Source organism: Danio aesculapii, chromosome 16 (genome assembly GCF_903798145.1).
Source record: "Danio aesculapii chromosome 16, fDanAes4.1, whole genome shotgun sequence".
Lineage (NCBI taxonomy): Eukaryota > Metazoa > Chordata > Actinopteri > Cypriniformes > Danionidae > Danio > Danio aesculapii.
The window spans coordinates 17,278,820-17,298,103 of record NC_079450.1 but is presented as its reverse complement, the minus strand read 5'-3'; the positions used below and the strand labels follow the sequence as shown (position 1 = coordinate 17,298,103).

Here is a 19,284-nt window from a genome sequence, read left to right as displayed (position 1 = left end):
AAGTGCAGAGAATAGTGTCAAACGGTTGTGTGTGTATAGATTATCCGATTGCCAAATGCGGCGAAATTCCTAGATAACAGTAATAGTTTGAATGTGTTTACATTTTAAAATCGTATTATTGGTGTCCATGTAAATGTACTCATTGTTAACAAATACTTCTATTTCTGTCGGAATAAAACTTGCAAGTAATTCTGAACATTAACATGAACACCATGTATAAACTGTGGTCATGTTGACATTACACAATTTGATTATGAATTCATCTACTTTATTTCTAAAAATGCAGCTCTGTTTAATATTTACCATCCACCTAATGCCACTGAATCAACTTGAGGTGTTTTTCTTAAGGACACAAAGGTTTGAATTTACAATTTCATCATCCCGAAACCCAACTATCAATCACACAAGGTAGACTGAATAGAGCATGAAAAAAAGAAGGAGGAATGAATAGAAAAACTCACGTTTGAACAGCAGCACGTCGTTGCACTCTACCTCGTTGCAGGAGCAGATGTGGAAAGGGCCACTGTTTGACATCCTCTTTTTCATTTCGCACTTGGTGTTGTTGTTGTTCTCCACCATGATGCCATAGAGGGGCACGGTGGGGTCGTGGCATAACGTCTCGATTGTGTTGTTGTCGTCTTCACTCTTCCTCCTGAGGATACAAATATAAACATACATTGTGCTTAGGGGGATTATGCCATCCAAATGACAGATTTGTCAACATGAAAATAAATTTGGCTGTTATTTAAAATTCTCAATTGATTTTGACAAGAAGTGGCCTTTTCATTGTTACATCAGAAAACATAAGCACTTAGACACAGAAATGACCTGCTATTTTAACTGCACTGTTTACACAATTGAAAACAACCTAGAATTGACAGCACATTCAATTTTCACAATGTCAGACCCCCTAGTTTTTTGCGATTCCGTGATCGCTGAATCCAACACAAAATCAACGAAAAGTCGCAAATTTTTACGATAATGCAAAATTCTTACTTAAACGCAAAATAATCGCAAAAAATGTAAATAATCTCATAAACTTCAAATTCCAAACCATATAATCAAATTATGTTTATTTCAGTTTGCAATGAAATTGTTTAACATGACTTATAGACATTGCATACGCAGCACACGTGATATATTTAAGTGTCTCTCGAAAAATGACATCTCACCTGCGCCCTCACAATCATTACATTACATTACATTGTGGCCGGCAGGCAGTGTTTTGCAGCCTGTGCAGATGAAGCGCAGATGATTTACATGTAAAGTCAATGCAAAGATGCATTAGACATCCTGTGGCGCAGATTGGGCATTTTGTGCGTTTGACATGCTCTAGACTGCAAAAAAGTTTGAGCAAACATCTAAGTGGAACAGACAGAAAAGCAAGCAGCTTACAATGTTGGAGAGTGGTTGAAGAATGACGGTCTCTGGACTTGAACGAATTGAAAGACATTACTTGAGCTTTACACGTATGGCTGGTATTATGGTGTTCATGAAATCGATAAGTGATTTCGTTAAACTCTTTCCCTGCAGTTAACGAGAGAAACCCAAAATGATTCCCTGAGACGAGTTTTACGGCAATCCGTGTTTTAGGGGTATTACGGTAGGGGAAGCCCTAATGCATTTCCTGAGTGAGGTACATATCAGATGCTCTGTGGAGCAAGATCTGAGTCAGAGAAAAAGTTCAGGCATAAAAATTATACAGCCTTCCTTTGGCTTAACCCCTACCATTTTTACCAGTTTTAGATCTTGTCTTGACAAGAGATCAAAATAAAGAAGCTTTATTTTTATGATTTAGAGTCCTGGTGTCCTTGTTATTGTGTCAGATTGCACACCTAACATAGTAGGCTACCCAATATACATAATATACATAACATGATTTAAGATTTACCACATTATATATAAAATTTGTCCACAAATTTCTGGGAACTGCCGCCACAAAATCAGTCATTTTTATCGTGGAAAACACACACACAAAAAAAAAAATAGGCGATCTGCAATGTATTTCAGAGCAAAACAGGATGCTTGATGCTATTTTAACTGCATTATTACTAGACTGTAAGATATTAAACAATAATATCATGTTCCCTTTACATTTTGCTATTGGTTGTTTTTCTAGAATTTGATTAAAACCACAATTTCTTTTTTCTTTAGATCAACATATACTGGGTACTGACACTGTAGAGTTGTCAAAATTATTAACTTCGGTACCAATCAAAACTGCAATTAAAAAAATAATAATTCCAGCTAGCATTTGAGCACTGTTGAGCATTCTTAAACACTGCTGATTGGCCACTGTGATCACATGATCGACAGATATGACTGTGATTGGCTGTGATGGTCATAGCTTCACCATACAGTTCAAACATAGGCTGCGTCTTAATCAGCTCCCTTATTCAGTAGTCAGTGCACTGTTAAGTGAGTCAGCCATTTTAAGAGCTATTACAATTGTAACATTTTTCAAGCGCACCGTGAATTGGGGGCGCATTGATGCTCACTCAAGTTCTGAAGCATGAAACATGAATCACGTGAACCAAATCAACAAACTAATGGCAAACAAAAGATGTTTTGAATGAAAAACAAGTTAAGAACAATCTAGCAAATATTTATAATTGTTTATTGGTTGAAATGTTGTGGGTATATAAAACAATCTAATTATTTAGCTATAATGTACTTTTAAAAACTTTGCAAAATGAATATATTAACAAAGTTGCAGGTTTTTGCAGTGTCCCAATGTGTAGTGAACCAAGATAATCACTGCCCTTACCAGTGCCTGATATAGTGTACACGACCTAATGATACATGATCTTGTGAGCTAGGGAGCTGATTGAGATGAAGCCACAGATACATGGACACTGTAGTATTTGAAAGCCGCATTTATCAGCTAATCTGCCAGTGGATTGCTCATATGTCTGTTCGTAGACAGATCAGCTGATAGAAGCCGCTTTTAAATGTTTCAAGAACAAGCTCAACACTTAAATGTTAACAGGAAATGGAAATTTTTTAAAACTTCAGCATTGACTGGTACAGAATCAATACTTTTGACAACCCTAATAGAGACTAAGTGCATATATTATATTACAAGTGAATTATAATTTTGTGTTATTTTTAAAAAGATATTGCAATCTGTGAACAACACACATTGGCGGTTTGCTGTGCAAAGCAGATGTTTTACACTTGTGCGCACCAGATGTTTCACACTTGATATAAAGCTGCGGAAAAGGATGACTTTGACAGTGACGTACCAGATAGCCACACAGATCTCATCTGGACTCTCACAGATGGACGTGATGGTGCAGTTGCTTTCACAGGTGTCGTTGCCATTGCATTTGCTTTCCATCACATCACAGAACTTACACAGTTGAGGAATCCGAAAGGGACGGTTAAAAGGAAGATTTCCATCTAGGATAAAACACAAACAACATCAGATATAAAAACATCTTTTACATTTTACAAAGCTCATTTACATTATGTGAACCCTTGCAATAAAAATAAGGCATCTCGAGTGTGATTTTAAAAACCTGGAATTTTTTAATTATTCACTATGATGCTCTGTCAGATATTATCTATTATCTAGTATCCCAAAAGAAAGAAACTGAATTTGAATGTATTTCATCCATAATATCCATCTTATTCCTGCAGATATCCATCTTATTGTGCAGGTTTGTCTAAAACAACACCTTCTTTACTACCAAACAATGTAGTTATAGCTGAAGCCTGCAAAAGTTTGGTTTGTGCTATTGAGAAGCCATTGTTTTCTGTGCTGAGGACTTCGTTCAGTGTTTTAAACATTTATATTTGATTTCCAAAGTCACGCAAGTGCCTATTTCACATCCGTCACATCTATAATGAAGCTTTTTTCTCAAAAATGCTTTCATTTTTGTAAAACTTCTTACTGCTATTGAGGGAGCAAACAGAGCTGAATTTCAGATATCGGATGGATGTTTTCTTGCCGAAATACACTCTAAACGATATACCAATCGCAACAGATTGGGATATCTGACCAATCAGTGCAAAGTAGGCTCAGAGAAAGGCAAGGTTTAGAGTGACCTGATCCTTGAATGTGCCATTTTACATTTAGACACTGTAAAATTGATCACACTGCACTTTTGGCCCTATAGAATTTTATTTATACACATGCAAATATGCCAGACCGAAAACACAGGCTTGTGTAGTTTTTTTTGCGTGACACTGCATTTCATAGAAGTGAACTCTCACCTGCTAATACTGCAAAAAAAAGTTTTTCTTACTTAAATTTTTTGTCTTGTTTCTAGTCCAAATATCTACAAAATTTATAGTCTTCGATGCAATTTTCCAGACTCTTTTCATAAATTTTCATAACTCTTGTTTTAAGAAATAATATGCCAAAATTAAGTGAGTTTTTCCTCAAAACAAGCCAAATGATTAAAACAAACTGTCAAAAAGACAAAAAAAAAGCTAATTTTGCAGTGAATTTACATAATGTAAATGCATGAGACCAATGGAAGATCAAATCAATGGTAAGCATGTGAAGAGGAAGAAATAAGATCCTGGTGGACGAGTGATGATCTTAAATTGTGCTTCAATAGTTTTAACCATACCTTAGATTCAGTATCTATTGGTAGAAATTTCCTACATTTTCATATAATGTTGGAAATTGGCAGATTAACAACATTTCTTCATGATCAGATTCCAAAAGTCTCATTGTTTTATCAAAGCAGCAAGTGAACAATTCCATGCTAATGTCAAAAATGGTTTTCACCAAAAATAGCAAAACTCTTTCTAGGTTTTTTGAGTAGGCTTGTATTTTACCGTCGAGTAAAAACTAAAAAATGTCTCTGTCAGTTTTCAAACATTTATATTTGATTTACCAATGTCACGGAAGTGCCAATTGTCACATCTATAATGAAGCCTCATGAATGCAAAAATGTCAAATAAAAATCAATCATGTTTGTTCTATAGAGATCCAACTCTTATCCTTTTGATTAGCATTATTTCTATTGGTTCGTGCAGTTTAATTCACAGAATTTCTACAAAGCATGTTGTATACTGTAAACGCGCTAACTTTTTTGGTCACGTTTATTGTCCTCATCTAAAATATAAAAAATGTTTACAGATTGATATGACAGATATTTCAATATTGCTAACATATATTTTCTCTGTGAATTTATGTATTAAGTTTTTACTGCAAATGTTACATCCATAACAATGGAATTACTCAAATATTACCATATAAGTGTAATTTTAACACTGAAATGTTGCGCATGAGCTAATTTAAACAACCAACTTCCGTTCTAAATAAATATATATGATAGGGGTGTGTTGAGACGCCTAATCCACGAGACGAGACAAGAGATTGGGTTCGCGAGAACGAGACAAGGCAAGATTTTTTTCCTTAATGATGAAACATATGAATGGAATAGCCTTAGAATTTAAATATTTAGATTTATAATAGATTTAAGTGTTTTACTTTTTTAATTTTAATGAACATGCACATCATTTTATGTATGCAAAAGTTTTATATTAGTTTATATTGAATTCTATGCAATGAACATGTGAACACTGCAAAATATTTGTTAATATATAAATGGGAAAATAGGAAACTCTACTGACGGGCTTGTCCCCTATAGAATTTCAGAGTATTTACATAGTAGATCTTGATGGTCAATTCAGATTTTTGACACCATCCGTTTTTTTTGATGACTTTTTTTTATTTTCTTTTTGACAAGTTGTTTTGCTATAGTTTATGACAGAAAAGTTCTAATTTTGCCATTATTTAATCTAGGATTTTTAAACCAGTAGCTGTTTTAATGTCATGTTCATGGCATGATTTATGCATGTGATGTATCCAATAGCTTAATATTACTTTATATTACGGGGCAATGTTGCGCTCTCTCTCGTTAAACATGCTTAAATACTTGTGCTCATTCACCTCAGACGTGTGACTCACATTGACAAGTGAAAATCCAATCTACCTGCTTACACTGCAGACATGAGGTCACTTTATTACTGATAATAATTAATAATTGATATATAATACATGTTTAATAATTATTCATTTGTGTGGCTGCAGTTGTAGTTGCAGCCTCTGCTTGGACATGAATAACGCAGCAGCCTTTGAACTCCAGTGAGAAAAAAAAAAATGGTTACGTCGCATACACCCACCCGCCCAACCGAGTGACATGAGCAACACAGAGGCCAGCCTTACCAGATGTGTGCAAAGCAATTGATTTGTGGTTCAAATTCAATCCTGCTTCCAATCCTCTATGCTAATTTCACCCTCACGCTCCATCATGCTAACATCTCACGAGACAACTTTTCACCTCGATGAGAAATGTCGTCGCGATTTAACACCCATAATATACAATCTACGGGTTATTAAAGGTTTGTTGAACACATGCACCAAAATGCAAACAATTATGCCTGAATTCTGCCAGTTGAATACTTTAAACGTTTTGATTTTCAATTTAGTCATTTGTTTCCACTTATCCATTCTGACCACTTTATATTTGATAAAAAAATTATAACGTCATCTTTATCTGTCCTGTTTTCATCTCACGTTTTACAAAATGACATATTTTAGTTTAAGTGTAGGCGCTGAGGTCCACCTATTTTACCAATGTCTGCTCACTTTGAAATGTCAGACCTTGCCACTGATCTAAACAAAAAAAAGTCAACCTCACTAACTTCTGACCATCATATCTGATCAAACGAAGGAGTCTAAGATGTGAAAAATCTGTATAAAGTCAGTACATCTTCTACTGCCCTTGAATGAAGTCCTAAGAGACCATAAAAGAGTGCGAGATGAAATGCTGGCTGCTTCTACCATCAGATAGACATGCTGCTCTCTCTTTTATCTGCCTTCCAATGCTCTGTTTGGACCTGCTTTCCTCTTTTCGTCTTGTCAGGTTCCTGAGACTCTGACCTAAATGCACTGATGCGATCAAGCAAACACCAGCACACAGAGACCAAGCGGCGTCAAACTCCTGTTTTTGAGAGCGCACTCTGACATCAAGACCTCAGATCAGTGGAAAAGTTATGCTTCTGCCACCGGTTTAGTCTGTACATCTGGAAACCCAAAAGGTGAGCTCAAAAACACACACTTACTTTGGTGACTCATTTCTAAGAGTGTATGGTTTCTCAATTGCAGTGTGCCTGTATTTGGCCAATCCATAAGAAGTCGTTAAACTGCATTACGTAATTTGTTAGCTTAGCTGCTCTTTGGAGTACCACACACACCTCCTAGACTTTCCTGTGATAAAAGGCCACCTTGGCTCTATGGGACTAAAAGGGGCACCGGTCATTCAAACACACTGAAAGACACAGAGGACAAGCTGTACAGTAAGTCCAACTGAAATTTAAACGCATTAATCATACGGCAAACACATTAAAACAGCACTGCTCTGTAATAATACTCTAACAGAAAGAGGTTTAGTGGGGGAAAAATTAAGAAATAGGCTTATGAAAACTCATTTATACCAGCGTCTTCATTTAAAACTTTACAACACTGTGTTGTTAACCTAATGCAAAGAGAAAACATAAAAATGATAGGTCATTTTAATTATTAATAAACAACAGAACTAGAGCTGCACAATATACAGTTGATGTCAGAATTATTAGCCCCCCTGTTTATTTTTTCCCCAATTTTTGTTTAACGGAGAGAAGATTTTTGTTTTTAACACATTTAAAGGCTTAACTAGGTTGATTAGGTTAACTAGGCAGGTTAGGGTAATTAGGTAAGTTATTGTATAATGTTGGTGTGTTCTGCAGACTATCGAAAAAATAAAGCTTAACTAATAATTTTGACCTTAAAATAGTTTTAAAAAAATTAAAAGCTGCTTTTATTCTAGACAAAATAAAACAAATAAAAGAAAAAATATTATCAGACATTCTGTGAAAATGTCCTTGTTCTGTTAAACATCATTTGGGAAATATATATATATATATATAAAAAAAAAAAAGTTTAAAGGGGGGCTAATAATTCTGACTTCAACTGTACAGTTTCAGCATCAATATCACAATGTGCGAGTCCGCAACAGTCACATAGCAGAGATCTGCAATTACAATTGACAAGACATGATAGTTAACAAAATAGTGGAGCCATTTTAAATTTTAACCTTAGAGTGAAAGTTTATTTGCAAATGATTTTAAGGCCTGTGATCAATTTAAACCATTTGGGCACAATAAATTAAACGCTTGTACTGTAGCCTAAAGTGTACATTATATAATTATTTACTCTATGAAAATGATACATGGTTATGTTGTTGTTGTTAATTTACAATGGTTATTAAATTTGTTTCTGAATGAAGAAAATCATAAATCATTGTCTTTTTCATTTTCATAAATCATTTTGAATCTTCTCTCCTTTGTTTTGAACTTTGCTTGTCATTTTTAAAATTGGCCTATATTTTATGCAGAGACACTTTCCTACAGCAATCAATCCAAAATTGATCTTAAATTATGAATTATTTACAAGCTATTCAAGTCATCTGGTCAATATGTATTTATATCGCAATATATAATGCAGTAAATTAAAATATTGCAATGCCGGTTTTTTATAATATCGTGCAGCCCTAAATAGAACCATATGTAAATAATACTTTAAAAACACTGATTCAAAGACATTTCAATTAGACTTGCACTATGTATTGGTAAAATACTATTTAACATCCAAAGGTTCCAAACCAGTTTTTAAGTAAGATATCTAGAAGTAAATTAGAACCCTGTAACCCACAAGTGTTAAACTCAAGACCCACGTATATGGAGCCAGATCAGTCTCAAAAATAATACATTTACAAAATATAATTCATACATCCACAACACAATTCACATTTACAAAATCCAATTTGTAAGTTTAAAAGACCATTCAAAAATACACAAATCTAATTCACAAATTCAAAACAAGATTCATAAATGCACAAATCCAATTTGTAAGTTCAAAACATGATTCATAAATACACAAATTCATTCAAAAGTTCAAAACACGATTCATAAATACACAAATTAAATTTGTAAATTCAAAACACGATTCATAAATACACAAATATAATTCTTTAGTTTAAAACACAATTCATAAATACAAATTGAATTCATAAGTTTAAAATAAGATTCATAAACACACAAACTGAATTCATAAGTTTAAAATAAGATTCATAAACACACAAACTGAATTCATAAGTTTAAAATAAGATTCATAAATGCACAAATCCAATTCATTTGACGAAAATTTATGATTTTTACTTGTGAATTCATGAATTCTGTGTTTGTAAATACAAATTGAATTTTGTAAATGTGAATTGTGCTGTACATGTATGAATTTTATTTTGTAAATGTGTTATTTTTGAGACTGATCTGACTCCATATCATGGGCCAAAACTAGCCCACCATATCATTGTATGTGGCCCTTGAGAGCATATGATTCACACCAGATTCAAATTCATGCAAGTAGAAAATGAATGCAATCTGGGCAGCATGAATGATAGTTTGAATTTGTCTAATTTGTTTTGTCCGTGCAAGTTCAAGTTATCAAATTAAAAACTAAAGCTGAACATTTGTGTCAGAAGAAAAGCATCTAAAAGATTTAAAGCAAGTGACATGGTGCTTCATTTTTGATGTGAAACCAGCATTATAATAAAAGTCCATCTTACTTTATATCATATATTGAAAATAAACTACATCCCCATAATGCATGTTTGTAGTGCGATCGAGCTCAAAATTATTTAAATATTCATAGTTCTGCTTCTCTCAAATGTAAAAAGTTGGCCAAAGGGAATGACTACTGATATTATTTGTCTTTCTTATTTACTTTGCTGGAGTGATGTGGGTTTCTTAACTTGATTAACGTATTCATTTTAAAATAACCATGAGAAGTAACATCTATTTTACATTTATGCATGTATTTATTGGTTACTTTAATATGTTATGATATAATAAAGAGACAATTATTCAACAATATGTGAAGGAGTAGTAACATTTATACAGTACTACAGCCTTTTGAGGGTGGCCTAATGTGGCATAATGTGGCCCTCAATAAGTGGCCCTCGGTGAAAATGAGTTTCAAGAGTTCACAATTAGATATTGTTTGACGACGCTATTAGCACATTTGGCATGCTGTCCCGGGAGAGAACCCTAAGCTCAGAGATAATTGAATCCAGGGCTCCCGCCTGGTCAGAAAGCATATAAGGAAGGTTTCGAGACCTCCCCCTAGTAAAAGGAGGAAAAGGAGGAGATGGGGTAAAGTGGGAACTCTTCCAAAACGAAGATAAGGCAGTAGAGTGAAATCGGTCTATTTATTGTACGTTTGGATCAATCTATTTGGATTATTACTGATTACATATGAGAGTCCAGCGGCGATCAATCATATCACGTGCTCCTCTTGAAATTAGTTTGAAAAACTTCACTTGACACCTCTGCTGTAACCATTGACTTCAATCATATTTTTACAATAGTGACAGGTTTTCAACATTCTTCAAAATATCTTATTTTATGTTCCCTCAAAATCAAATTGGTTTGAAACAAGTGAAGCGTGAATAAATGATGGCAGAAGTTTCATTTTTGAATGAACTATCCTTTTAACAAAGTACAGTCACTCACTAATCGCTGTCAGTGTGAATGCCTTTCAAGATTAAACTGATCGAAAATTGGTCTACCAGCAGTAATCCCACATTTCCAAATCCTACACAGACAAAGCAGTTTGACAACACGGTGGAAAGACAATCACAAGACCTCTGACCCCCATTTTCCCTTAACTCAGCTCTCATTCCTCAATCTGTCTCCAGAACAGGTGACCCGTCTGAGGAAGGAAGCACAGATAGAGCGGATGTGTGGCTTTTCCTTCCACTGCCAGAATAACAGCAAGGACATTTCAACTGAAGAAACAACCAACCCACCCATCACTACCCAAACTAACCTTTGCAATACTAATAAGCCCATATTATTAGTCGATGCTTGTTGGACTTTCAAATTACGCCCGAGAATAAACTACACACTCCAGTCAGCGCTGGTTAAAGGTCAACACATTTTTATGGCATAATGGGTTTGGCTTGACTGCAAATTGCAACTTAAAACTACAAATATGATAATGTCTTGCCTTGTGATCCATCCACTGTCGTTTCTAGCTGCTTTAACTTTGTCTTTGGAGAAGGGCAGATAAAGCAGGACTGTGTGCCCTTTAGGTCTCTGGTTCACTGGAGCGAGCCAAGAGGGGATTGTGTCAGCCACGAGGATACGAAGACAAATATGGTCAAATCAGATGCAGCCATTTTGAGGTTATATGACCCCTCTTCTCATCCAGAGATAGCTATTTTTGAGCTCTCGGTCGCAGAGGCCCAGAGAGGCTTCAGTAAACATAAGCTCAGATTCACAACCTTCATCCACTAGCCTGGGTCTCAGACAGCTTCATGGGCCTACAAAGAAGCTTTTTTACTCCGTGTGCTCTGCTCACTGCCTCTTTATCTACTGTCCAGCCAGCCTGGATAACATTATATACTGCAGAGCCATTACCTCACACTATTTCCTTTGGACAGTATTTATAATGTGTGTTTAAGAAATATAAAGCTAGGGATTTTTTTTATAACTTAAAATATGTGATTCTTATCTAGAGGCCCAATAGGGAAATTACTTGCACCAATTTGGAGCTTTAAATGATCCTCTTTCAGATCTGAACAGGGTTTGTATAATGCCATTTAAAGACTATGTGAGACCTTGGACCAAGTCTCACGGTCTTATGATGCACAGGAATATTCAAAGTTATTGATTTTACTTTATTTTGTGCCAAAAAGCATTGGAATCAGCGTTGTCAGATTGGAAATGTCAAAGAATCGTACCAGAACCTCAAAATTATTGTATTTGAAGTAAAACTATCCTTCACGACTCAAACGGAGAGTATACAGATATTAATAATTGATTAATTGATTAGTAATATGCATAGCTAAAAATGTGCAATTTAGACAATTGTAAAGGTGATTTACTCAGTATTTTGATCGTTTTGAATCCTCAGATTCCAGAATTTTACTAGTTATTATCTTAGTCAAATCTCGCCATAGCCTAACAAACTATACATAAATGGAAAGCGTATTTTTTCAGCTTGCAGATGACATACAAATCTCAATTTCCAAAAATGGAACACTTACAACAGGTTTTGTTTTCCAGAGTCACAAATACCACATGATAAGCAATCCAGATTAGTGTAACAAGTTCTATTTAGCTAACTACAGTGTGTTTACTCAACTAGATGACAAACAGATGTGGGACACATATTTTATGTTTACACAGTGGTAACCTAGAGGTTTAATCAGTCTTTTTTTGTCCACTTTTGGCTTTCCTAATTTCCCAAGTCTACACTAAAATATAATTAGATAGAAAGTTGTTTGTATATGGCGTGCTGTCCGAGAGGATTGCATCAAGCTTCGAATTTTGAACCAGACCTGAAGTACCCCAACTTTGGTTGAGATAAGTCTGATATAAGTGAGGAGATGGTGGAGGAATACTGTCAACTGTTAAAGGACAGGGGTGAGTCTGTTGGCTACATATATATATATATATATATCTTAATAATTATGCCATGAAAGCACAATATCATTGAGAAGAGGGTCTATGGGTGTACAGTGCTTTTGGTGAAATTAACTTGCAGAATTCACACATGAATGCAAAAGGGGAATATGGCACATTATATGGAGAGCTCCAAAACTACACTGAATACTCTGGTTTTGTGTTAGAATCTGGAATGGCATGAGAACATTTTCTTCAATTCAAACAAAATAATTTCAGACAGCAAAGTTTAAATACTCTCAGGAAAATGTCCTATAATGTAGAAGAATTTGGTCAGCAGCAAGAAGAGTGTAGGTGTTTTTTTAATGCTTACTATTTTACAGTCTGTTTTTGCATACATACTATGTACTTACCATAGTCATTGCATGAACCAGGTTATAACTTGGTACTATCCCCAAACCTTCCCCTGAACATAACCTTCACTCATGCTGTTTTAAAGAATTCAGCACTTTCTTAGGCAAATAGAATAATACTGTCAAAGACGTCAAATTTTAATGCCTGTTTGAACACATTTGACCACGTGTATTTGTATTTAGTGTGTTTTGATTGGACAGTTAAAACTGCATCCTAATGCCTCACATAAACATGGCCATATGGAGTATCCAGACACACTCACTGGCCACTTTATTAGGTACACCTGTCGGACTGCTTGTTAACGCAAATTTCTAATCAGCCCATCACATGGCAGCAACTCAATGCATTTATGCATGTAGACATGGTCAAGACGATCTGCTGCAGTTCAAACTGAGCATCAGAATGGGGAAGAAAGATGATTTAAGTGACTTTGAACATGGCATGGTTGTTGGTGCCAGACAGGCTGGTCAGAGTATTTCAGAAACTGCTGATTTACTGGGATTTTCATGCACAACCATCTCTAGGATTTAAAGAGAATGGTCCGAAAAAGAGAAAATATCCAGTGAGTGGCAATTCTGTGGGCGCAAATGCCTTGATGCCAGAGGTCAGAGGAGAATGGCCAGACTGGTTCGAGCCGATAGAAAGACAACTCTAACTCAAATAACCACTTGTTACAACCGAGGTATGCAGAAGAGCATCTCTGAATGCACAACACGTCCAACCTTGAGGCAGATGGGCTACAGCACCAGAAGACAACAGTAGATTGGAAAAACGTTGCCTGGTCTGATGAGTCTCCATTTCTGCTGCAACATTCTGATGGTAGGGTCAGAATTTGGCATCAACAACATGAAAGCATGGATCCATCCTGCCTGTATCAATGGTTTCAGGCTAGTGGTGGTGGTGTAATGGCGTTGGGGATATTTTCTTCACTAACTTTGGGTCCATTAGTACCAATTAACCTTTATGTCAACGCCATAGCCTACTTGAATACTGTTGCTGACCATGTCCATCCATTTATGACCACAGTGTATCCATCTTCTGATGGCTATTTCCAGCAGGATAACGCACCATGTCATAAAGCACGAATCATCTCAGACTGGTTTCTTGAACATGACAATGAGTTCACTGTACTCAAATGGCCTCCACAGTCACCAGACCTCAATCCCAATAGAGCACCTTCGGGATGTGATGGAACAGGAGATTCACATCATGGATGTGTAGTCGACAAATCTGCAGCAACTGCGTGAGGCTATCATGTCAATATGGACCAAAATCTCTAAGGAATATTTCCAGTACCTTGTTGAATCTATGCCACGAACGATTAAGGCAGTTCTTAAGGCAAAAGGGGATCCAACCCAGTACTAGTAAGGTGTACCTTATAAAGTGGCCGGTGAGTGTAGGTAAACTGACTGTACAAAACACAACAGCAAAGACTAAGCACTATTAATTATAACATTGACTATTAAATTTGACTTACCTACAATATCCAAAAATGTGTTTGAGGTTATGTGCATGATGCAAGACCGGATGAGCTTAAAATAGTATGTGGGCACAGGGCGGACAATAAACAAAAGTAACATTTCTATGTAAAGACACCATCAGGGAAGGCAAGTCTTTTACCTGCATACGGGGGCGCTTGATGCTACTTGTAATCCCTAAAACAAGTGGGACACAACTCTTGCACGTGGCTGAAACACAGCAGCACACACTGCCCTAGTGTGTTTCAGCAGTGGAGTGTGCAGAGCTACATGCAGCCAAGCAAGCCTGGAAACAGGAAGTGGCAAAGATGTAGCCGGACATCTGGAAAATATGATTTCTCCAAGAAATATCCGTGTTACTCCACCAAACGCAGCAAATGCCAGCACAGTGCGACAAACATATCCTCCTGTATAATCACAGGCGTGAGGTGGGGAGGAGTTCAGTGAGTGTAATTAGTGTCTAAAGAAACCTGTAATCACAGAGGCTGAAATTAATGACAGGACAGAAAGAGATAAACAATTTATGCCAGTGGGAGGAAGGATGCAGCGCTGTTTGAACGGGAAGAGCGTCCTGCGCGCACTGTCAAACACTTCCACTACAACTGAAAAGACAAACTTGTAATGTTTTTCAGCTGTCAGCTTAAAAGGGCGTTTCCTTATGTGCGTGCACACACACACACACACACGCACGCACGCACACACACACACAATACAAAAGCCTACATAAAGGAAATAACACCAGAAACAGTCTGATATTTGCCAAGTCATCCATTAGAATACAGGAATAGTGATGATTCCCTTGCATCTCAAAAGCTAAATGAGACTGAATATAACAATCAGCTAAAAACTGCCAATAAAGTACCAACTTAATTTATATTTTAATTCATTTAACTTCCTTCATCTTAGTCTTTTTATTCATCGGGGGTCGCCACAGCGGAGTGAACCACAAACTTATCCAGCAAATGTTTCACACATGCCCTTCCAGCTGCAACCCAGTACTAGGAAACATCCAAACACACTCATTCACATACAAACAATTCACCTACTGTATAGCGCTTGTCTTTGGACTGTCGCGGAAACCAGAGCACCCGGAGAAAACCCGCACAAACACGGGGAGAACATGCAAACTCCACACAGAAATGCTAACTGACCCAGCGGCGACCTTCTTGCTTGAGGTGACAGTGCTAACCACTGAGCCACAGTTTTGCCCTTAATTTATATATTACACTGAAAAAATATGATTAATTGGATTTACTAATTATTTTTGAGGTAAGTGGTTGCAAACTTAATGTTCAACTTAATTTGTTTAAATTCAGCCCATATAAATAGTTTGTAACGATATATATTTTTAAGTGCACTATCATTCTAAACAGATAATTCTAAACTAACTAACTAACTAATATATATATATATATATACATATATATATATACATACATAAATACATACACACACACAGTTAGGTTGGCTCTATACACCAGCACAATAGATTTAAAATGGAATGAACAAGATGTGCTTTAACTGCACTGAAAAAAATGATTCAAAGGTGATTACTTGGATTTATTAAAAAATTAAGTTGAACATTACTAAATTTGATTTGTTTGTTTAAATTCAACACGTATAAAGTGTTTGCAACAATTTTGCAGACATCATTTTTTTCAGTGTGTCAGCTTAAATTTGAGGGCATTTCAAATTATCATTATCACGTGAACGGTGTAGGAATTACAACAGTTTGCCTATGTGCCTCCCACTTGTTAAGGGTCCAAAAGTAATTGAACAATAATAATCATAAATCAAACTATATATATATATATATATATATATAAATAAATAAATAAATAAATAAATAAATAAATATATATATATATATATATATATATATATATATATATATATATAAAAATAAATAAATAAATAAATAAATAAATATATATATATATATATATATATATATATATATATATATATATATAGTGCTCAGCATGATTGAGTATACACCAAACATATTTAGAAATTTAAAGATAATACAATTAAATTCAAGCAAAAATTGCAAATAAATTACAATACAAAATTACAATTACAAAAAGTACAACCTATAGAATTTCAACTACATTTTATTTTTTGCTTCTCTTGATTTTTCCTCTTTTTGTTAAATTTGTATTTAATATTTTTCTATAACATAAATTTAGGTGTACTCATTTTTGGACCGTTATGGTAAGTTATTTTGTTAGATAAGCTCCAGATTTGGCTTCAGTACTGACTAATCTATATGTTTCTGCACACATATAATAATGTTAAGCTGCCTATTAAAAATGTGGATGTAAAAGATAGATTTGTGAGGGGTGTACTTATTCTGAGCACTGTATACAGGACGTCAACTTCACTACACAATGGCACACATATAACGGTTTGATGACACCTACCAAGTCACTGATATCAATAACACAGACGTGCAAAGTTTAGTCGGCACAAGACAATAAAACTGCATATTGTGAGGCTGATGTCATCTTGAAACACCTGAGCGAATATATTGCTTCTTACGTAACTCTTGAAAACTGCAGAGGAAAAAACAGTGTTGAAGTTGGCTATCACTGAATGCGATCACCTGTTGCACGCATAAAAAGTAAGCAGCCGAAAAACAAACGCTCCACTATGGGCAAAAGAGCCACAGCAGGTGATAAACACGCAAAACGCACACATTCACACAAGTAAAATACCTGGAAACTTAGGGAGCGCGCGATAGGTGTCAAGACTTTAACTCACCGACTCCGCGCTGATCCACAACAACTGTAGAAATCAAAAAAGTCCACCAGCAGAGCACAGAAAGCCGATATCGCTCCATTAGAAACGCAGTCGTGCCCGTATCCCTCGCATTAATGTGAATGTAATCAAGCAGGCGTTTTTTGAGCAGAAAGAGTGGTGATTTTATCGTGTGATCCGGACTGAAGGAGCGCGTCTCATTCTGCTGGAGTCAACAGTCACAGTGAGGGAATATGGGCTTCAGTCAGTCACTTCTGCTCGAAACAGGAAATCTTTCCGAAAGGGCAGGACTTTCCTCCGTCTCCCTCCCTCTAACACAGCCTTTACTACAGTCTGTTATTATGCATATGCCTTCACTTCTAATTTTATTGTGTAGGACTTTAAATAATACGTTGACGGTATCATCGTGGGATTCGAGTCGTTAAAAGACGATGGATAGACTGCAACGCGACGCTCTCCCTTGTCTGAAGCGGTTCCCTCATGACATTTTTGATGTGGTGATATGTAGTTATTATGTCTATATTGCTCACGTGCGTGTGCGAGTGTGTTGGTGAGTGCGTGAGTGCGGTTAGACAACATCGAGTTTGAGTAAAATGTATTTTTTGTTACTTATTGCAAATATAAAAAAGCTTTTTTTTATATAATAGGTCTGACAAAAATGTGATTTATTTTTAGATAATTTTAGGCAACAAAATATAAACTTTAACTTCAGAAGAACAATACAGCTGTTTTTGATGTAATAATTCAATCAAAACAGATGAAATAAGTTATTCTGACAAACTAACTTTTTATCATTGGTTATTTGAAATTTTACGATTATTTTTTCATAAGTAAATATTTATATTTTACTCAAAACCATTACTAGTAAGTCAGTAAATCCAGCAGTTTTTCCAGATTTTTCCAGATTTTAACCTCAGAGGAATAATAAAGTATTTGATGTCATAATTCAATCAAAACATTAGTAATTCAGACAAACTAACTTTTCATCATTTGTAATTTTGAAATATTATATATTTTTTCATTAAATAAATATTATTTTACTCAAAACAATTACTAGTAAATCAGTAAATCCAGGAGTTTCCTAATTGTTTTCAGACAACACTAACAAACACTGACAGACTAACTTATTTTTATTTGTAATTTTGAAATAGTATATTTTTGAATAAAATAAATATTAATATTTAACTTGATATAACACGATAACTTCAGAAGAATATTAAAACTTAATTTGATGTAACAATTCAATCAAAACAGATAAAATCATTAGTTATTCTGACAAACTTTTAACAAACTTTTTTATCATTTGTAACTTTCAAATGTTATGATCATGTTTTAATAAAATATTAATATTTTACTCAAACCCATTGCAAGTCAGCAAATTCAGCAGTTTTCCAGACAATTTTAGACTATCAACGCTTAAACATTAGAAGAAAGTTAAAGCTTTATTTAATATAATGAGTCATTCATTCATTTTTATAATTTGTTATTTTGAAATGTTATGATCATTTTTAAATAAAATAAATATTAATATCTTACTCAAACTCATTACAGTAAATACAGCAATTAAAGACAACACAATATCAATGCTTTAACTTCCGTAGAATAAAGCTGTATTTGATGTAATAATTCAATCAAAACAAATAAAACCATCAGTTATTCTGACAAACGTTCAACAAACCTTTTGTAAGTTTGACATGTTATGAACATTTTTAATTAAATAAATATTAATATTTTACTCAAACCCATTACTACTAAGTCAGTAAAGCCAGCAGTTTTACAGATCATTTTTAGACTTTTTTTAGACAACACTTTAACTTAAGAACAATAAAGCTTGATGTAAGAATTCAATCAAAACATTAGTTATTCTGACAAATTTGTATCATTTGTAATTTTGAAATGTTATGATTATTTTGTAATAAAATAAATATTAATATTTTACTTAAAACCATTACTAGCAAGTAAGTAAATCCAGCAGTTATCTAATTATTTTAGACAAATTTTTAGACAACACAATATTAATGCTTTAACCTCAAGAATAATAAAGCTGTCTTTGATGTACAAATTCAATCAAAACAGATGAAAACATTAGTGATTCTGACAAACTAACTTTTATCATCTGTAATTTTGAAATGTTACTTTTTTTATAAAATAAATATTAATATTT

The 19,284-nt window shown here is 34.7% G+C and overlaps 1 protein-coding gene across 1 annotated transcript in view; it reads right to left on the bottom strand.

Annotated features, from left to right (window-relative positions):
- tgfbr2b (transforming growth factor beta receptor 2b) overlaps positions 1-17,376 on the bottom strand; it is a 62,550-nt gene extending 45,174 nt beyond the window's left edge. Inside the window, exons 1-3 of the mRNA XM_056474663.1 lie at positions 17,124-17,376; positions 3,246-3,402; positions 462-652 (exon numbers count right to left, since the gene is read on the bottom strand). Coding sequence (XP_056330638.1) covers positions 462-652; positions 3,246-3,402; positions 17,124-17,202 — 427 coding nt within the window. The 5' untranslated portion in view covers positions 17,203-17,376. The remainder of the gene's footprint in view (positions 1-461; positions 653-3,245; positions 3,403-17,123) is intronic.
- Positions 17,377-19,284: the final 1,908 nt, after the last annotated feature.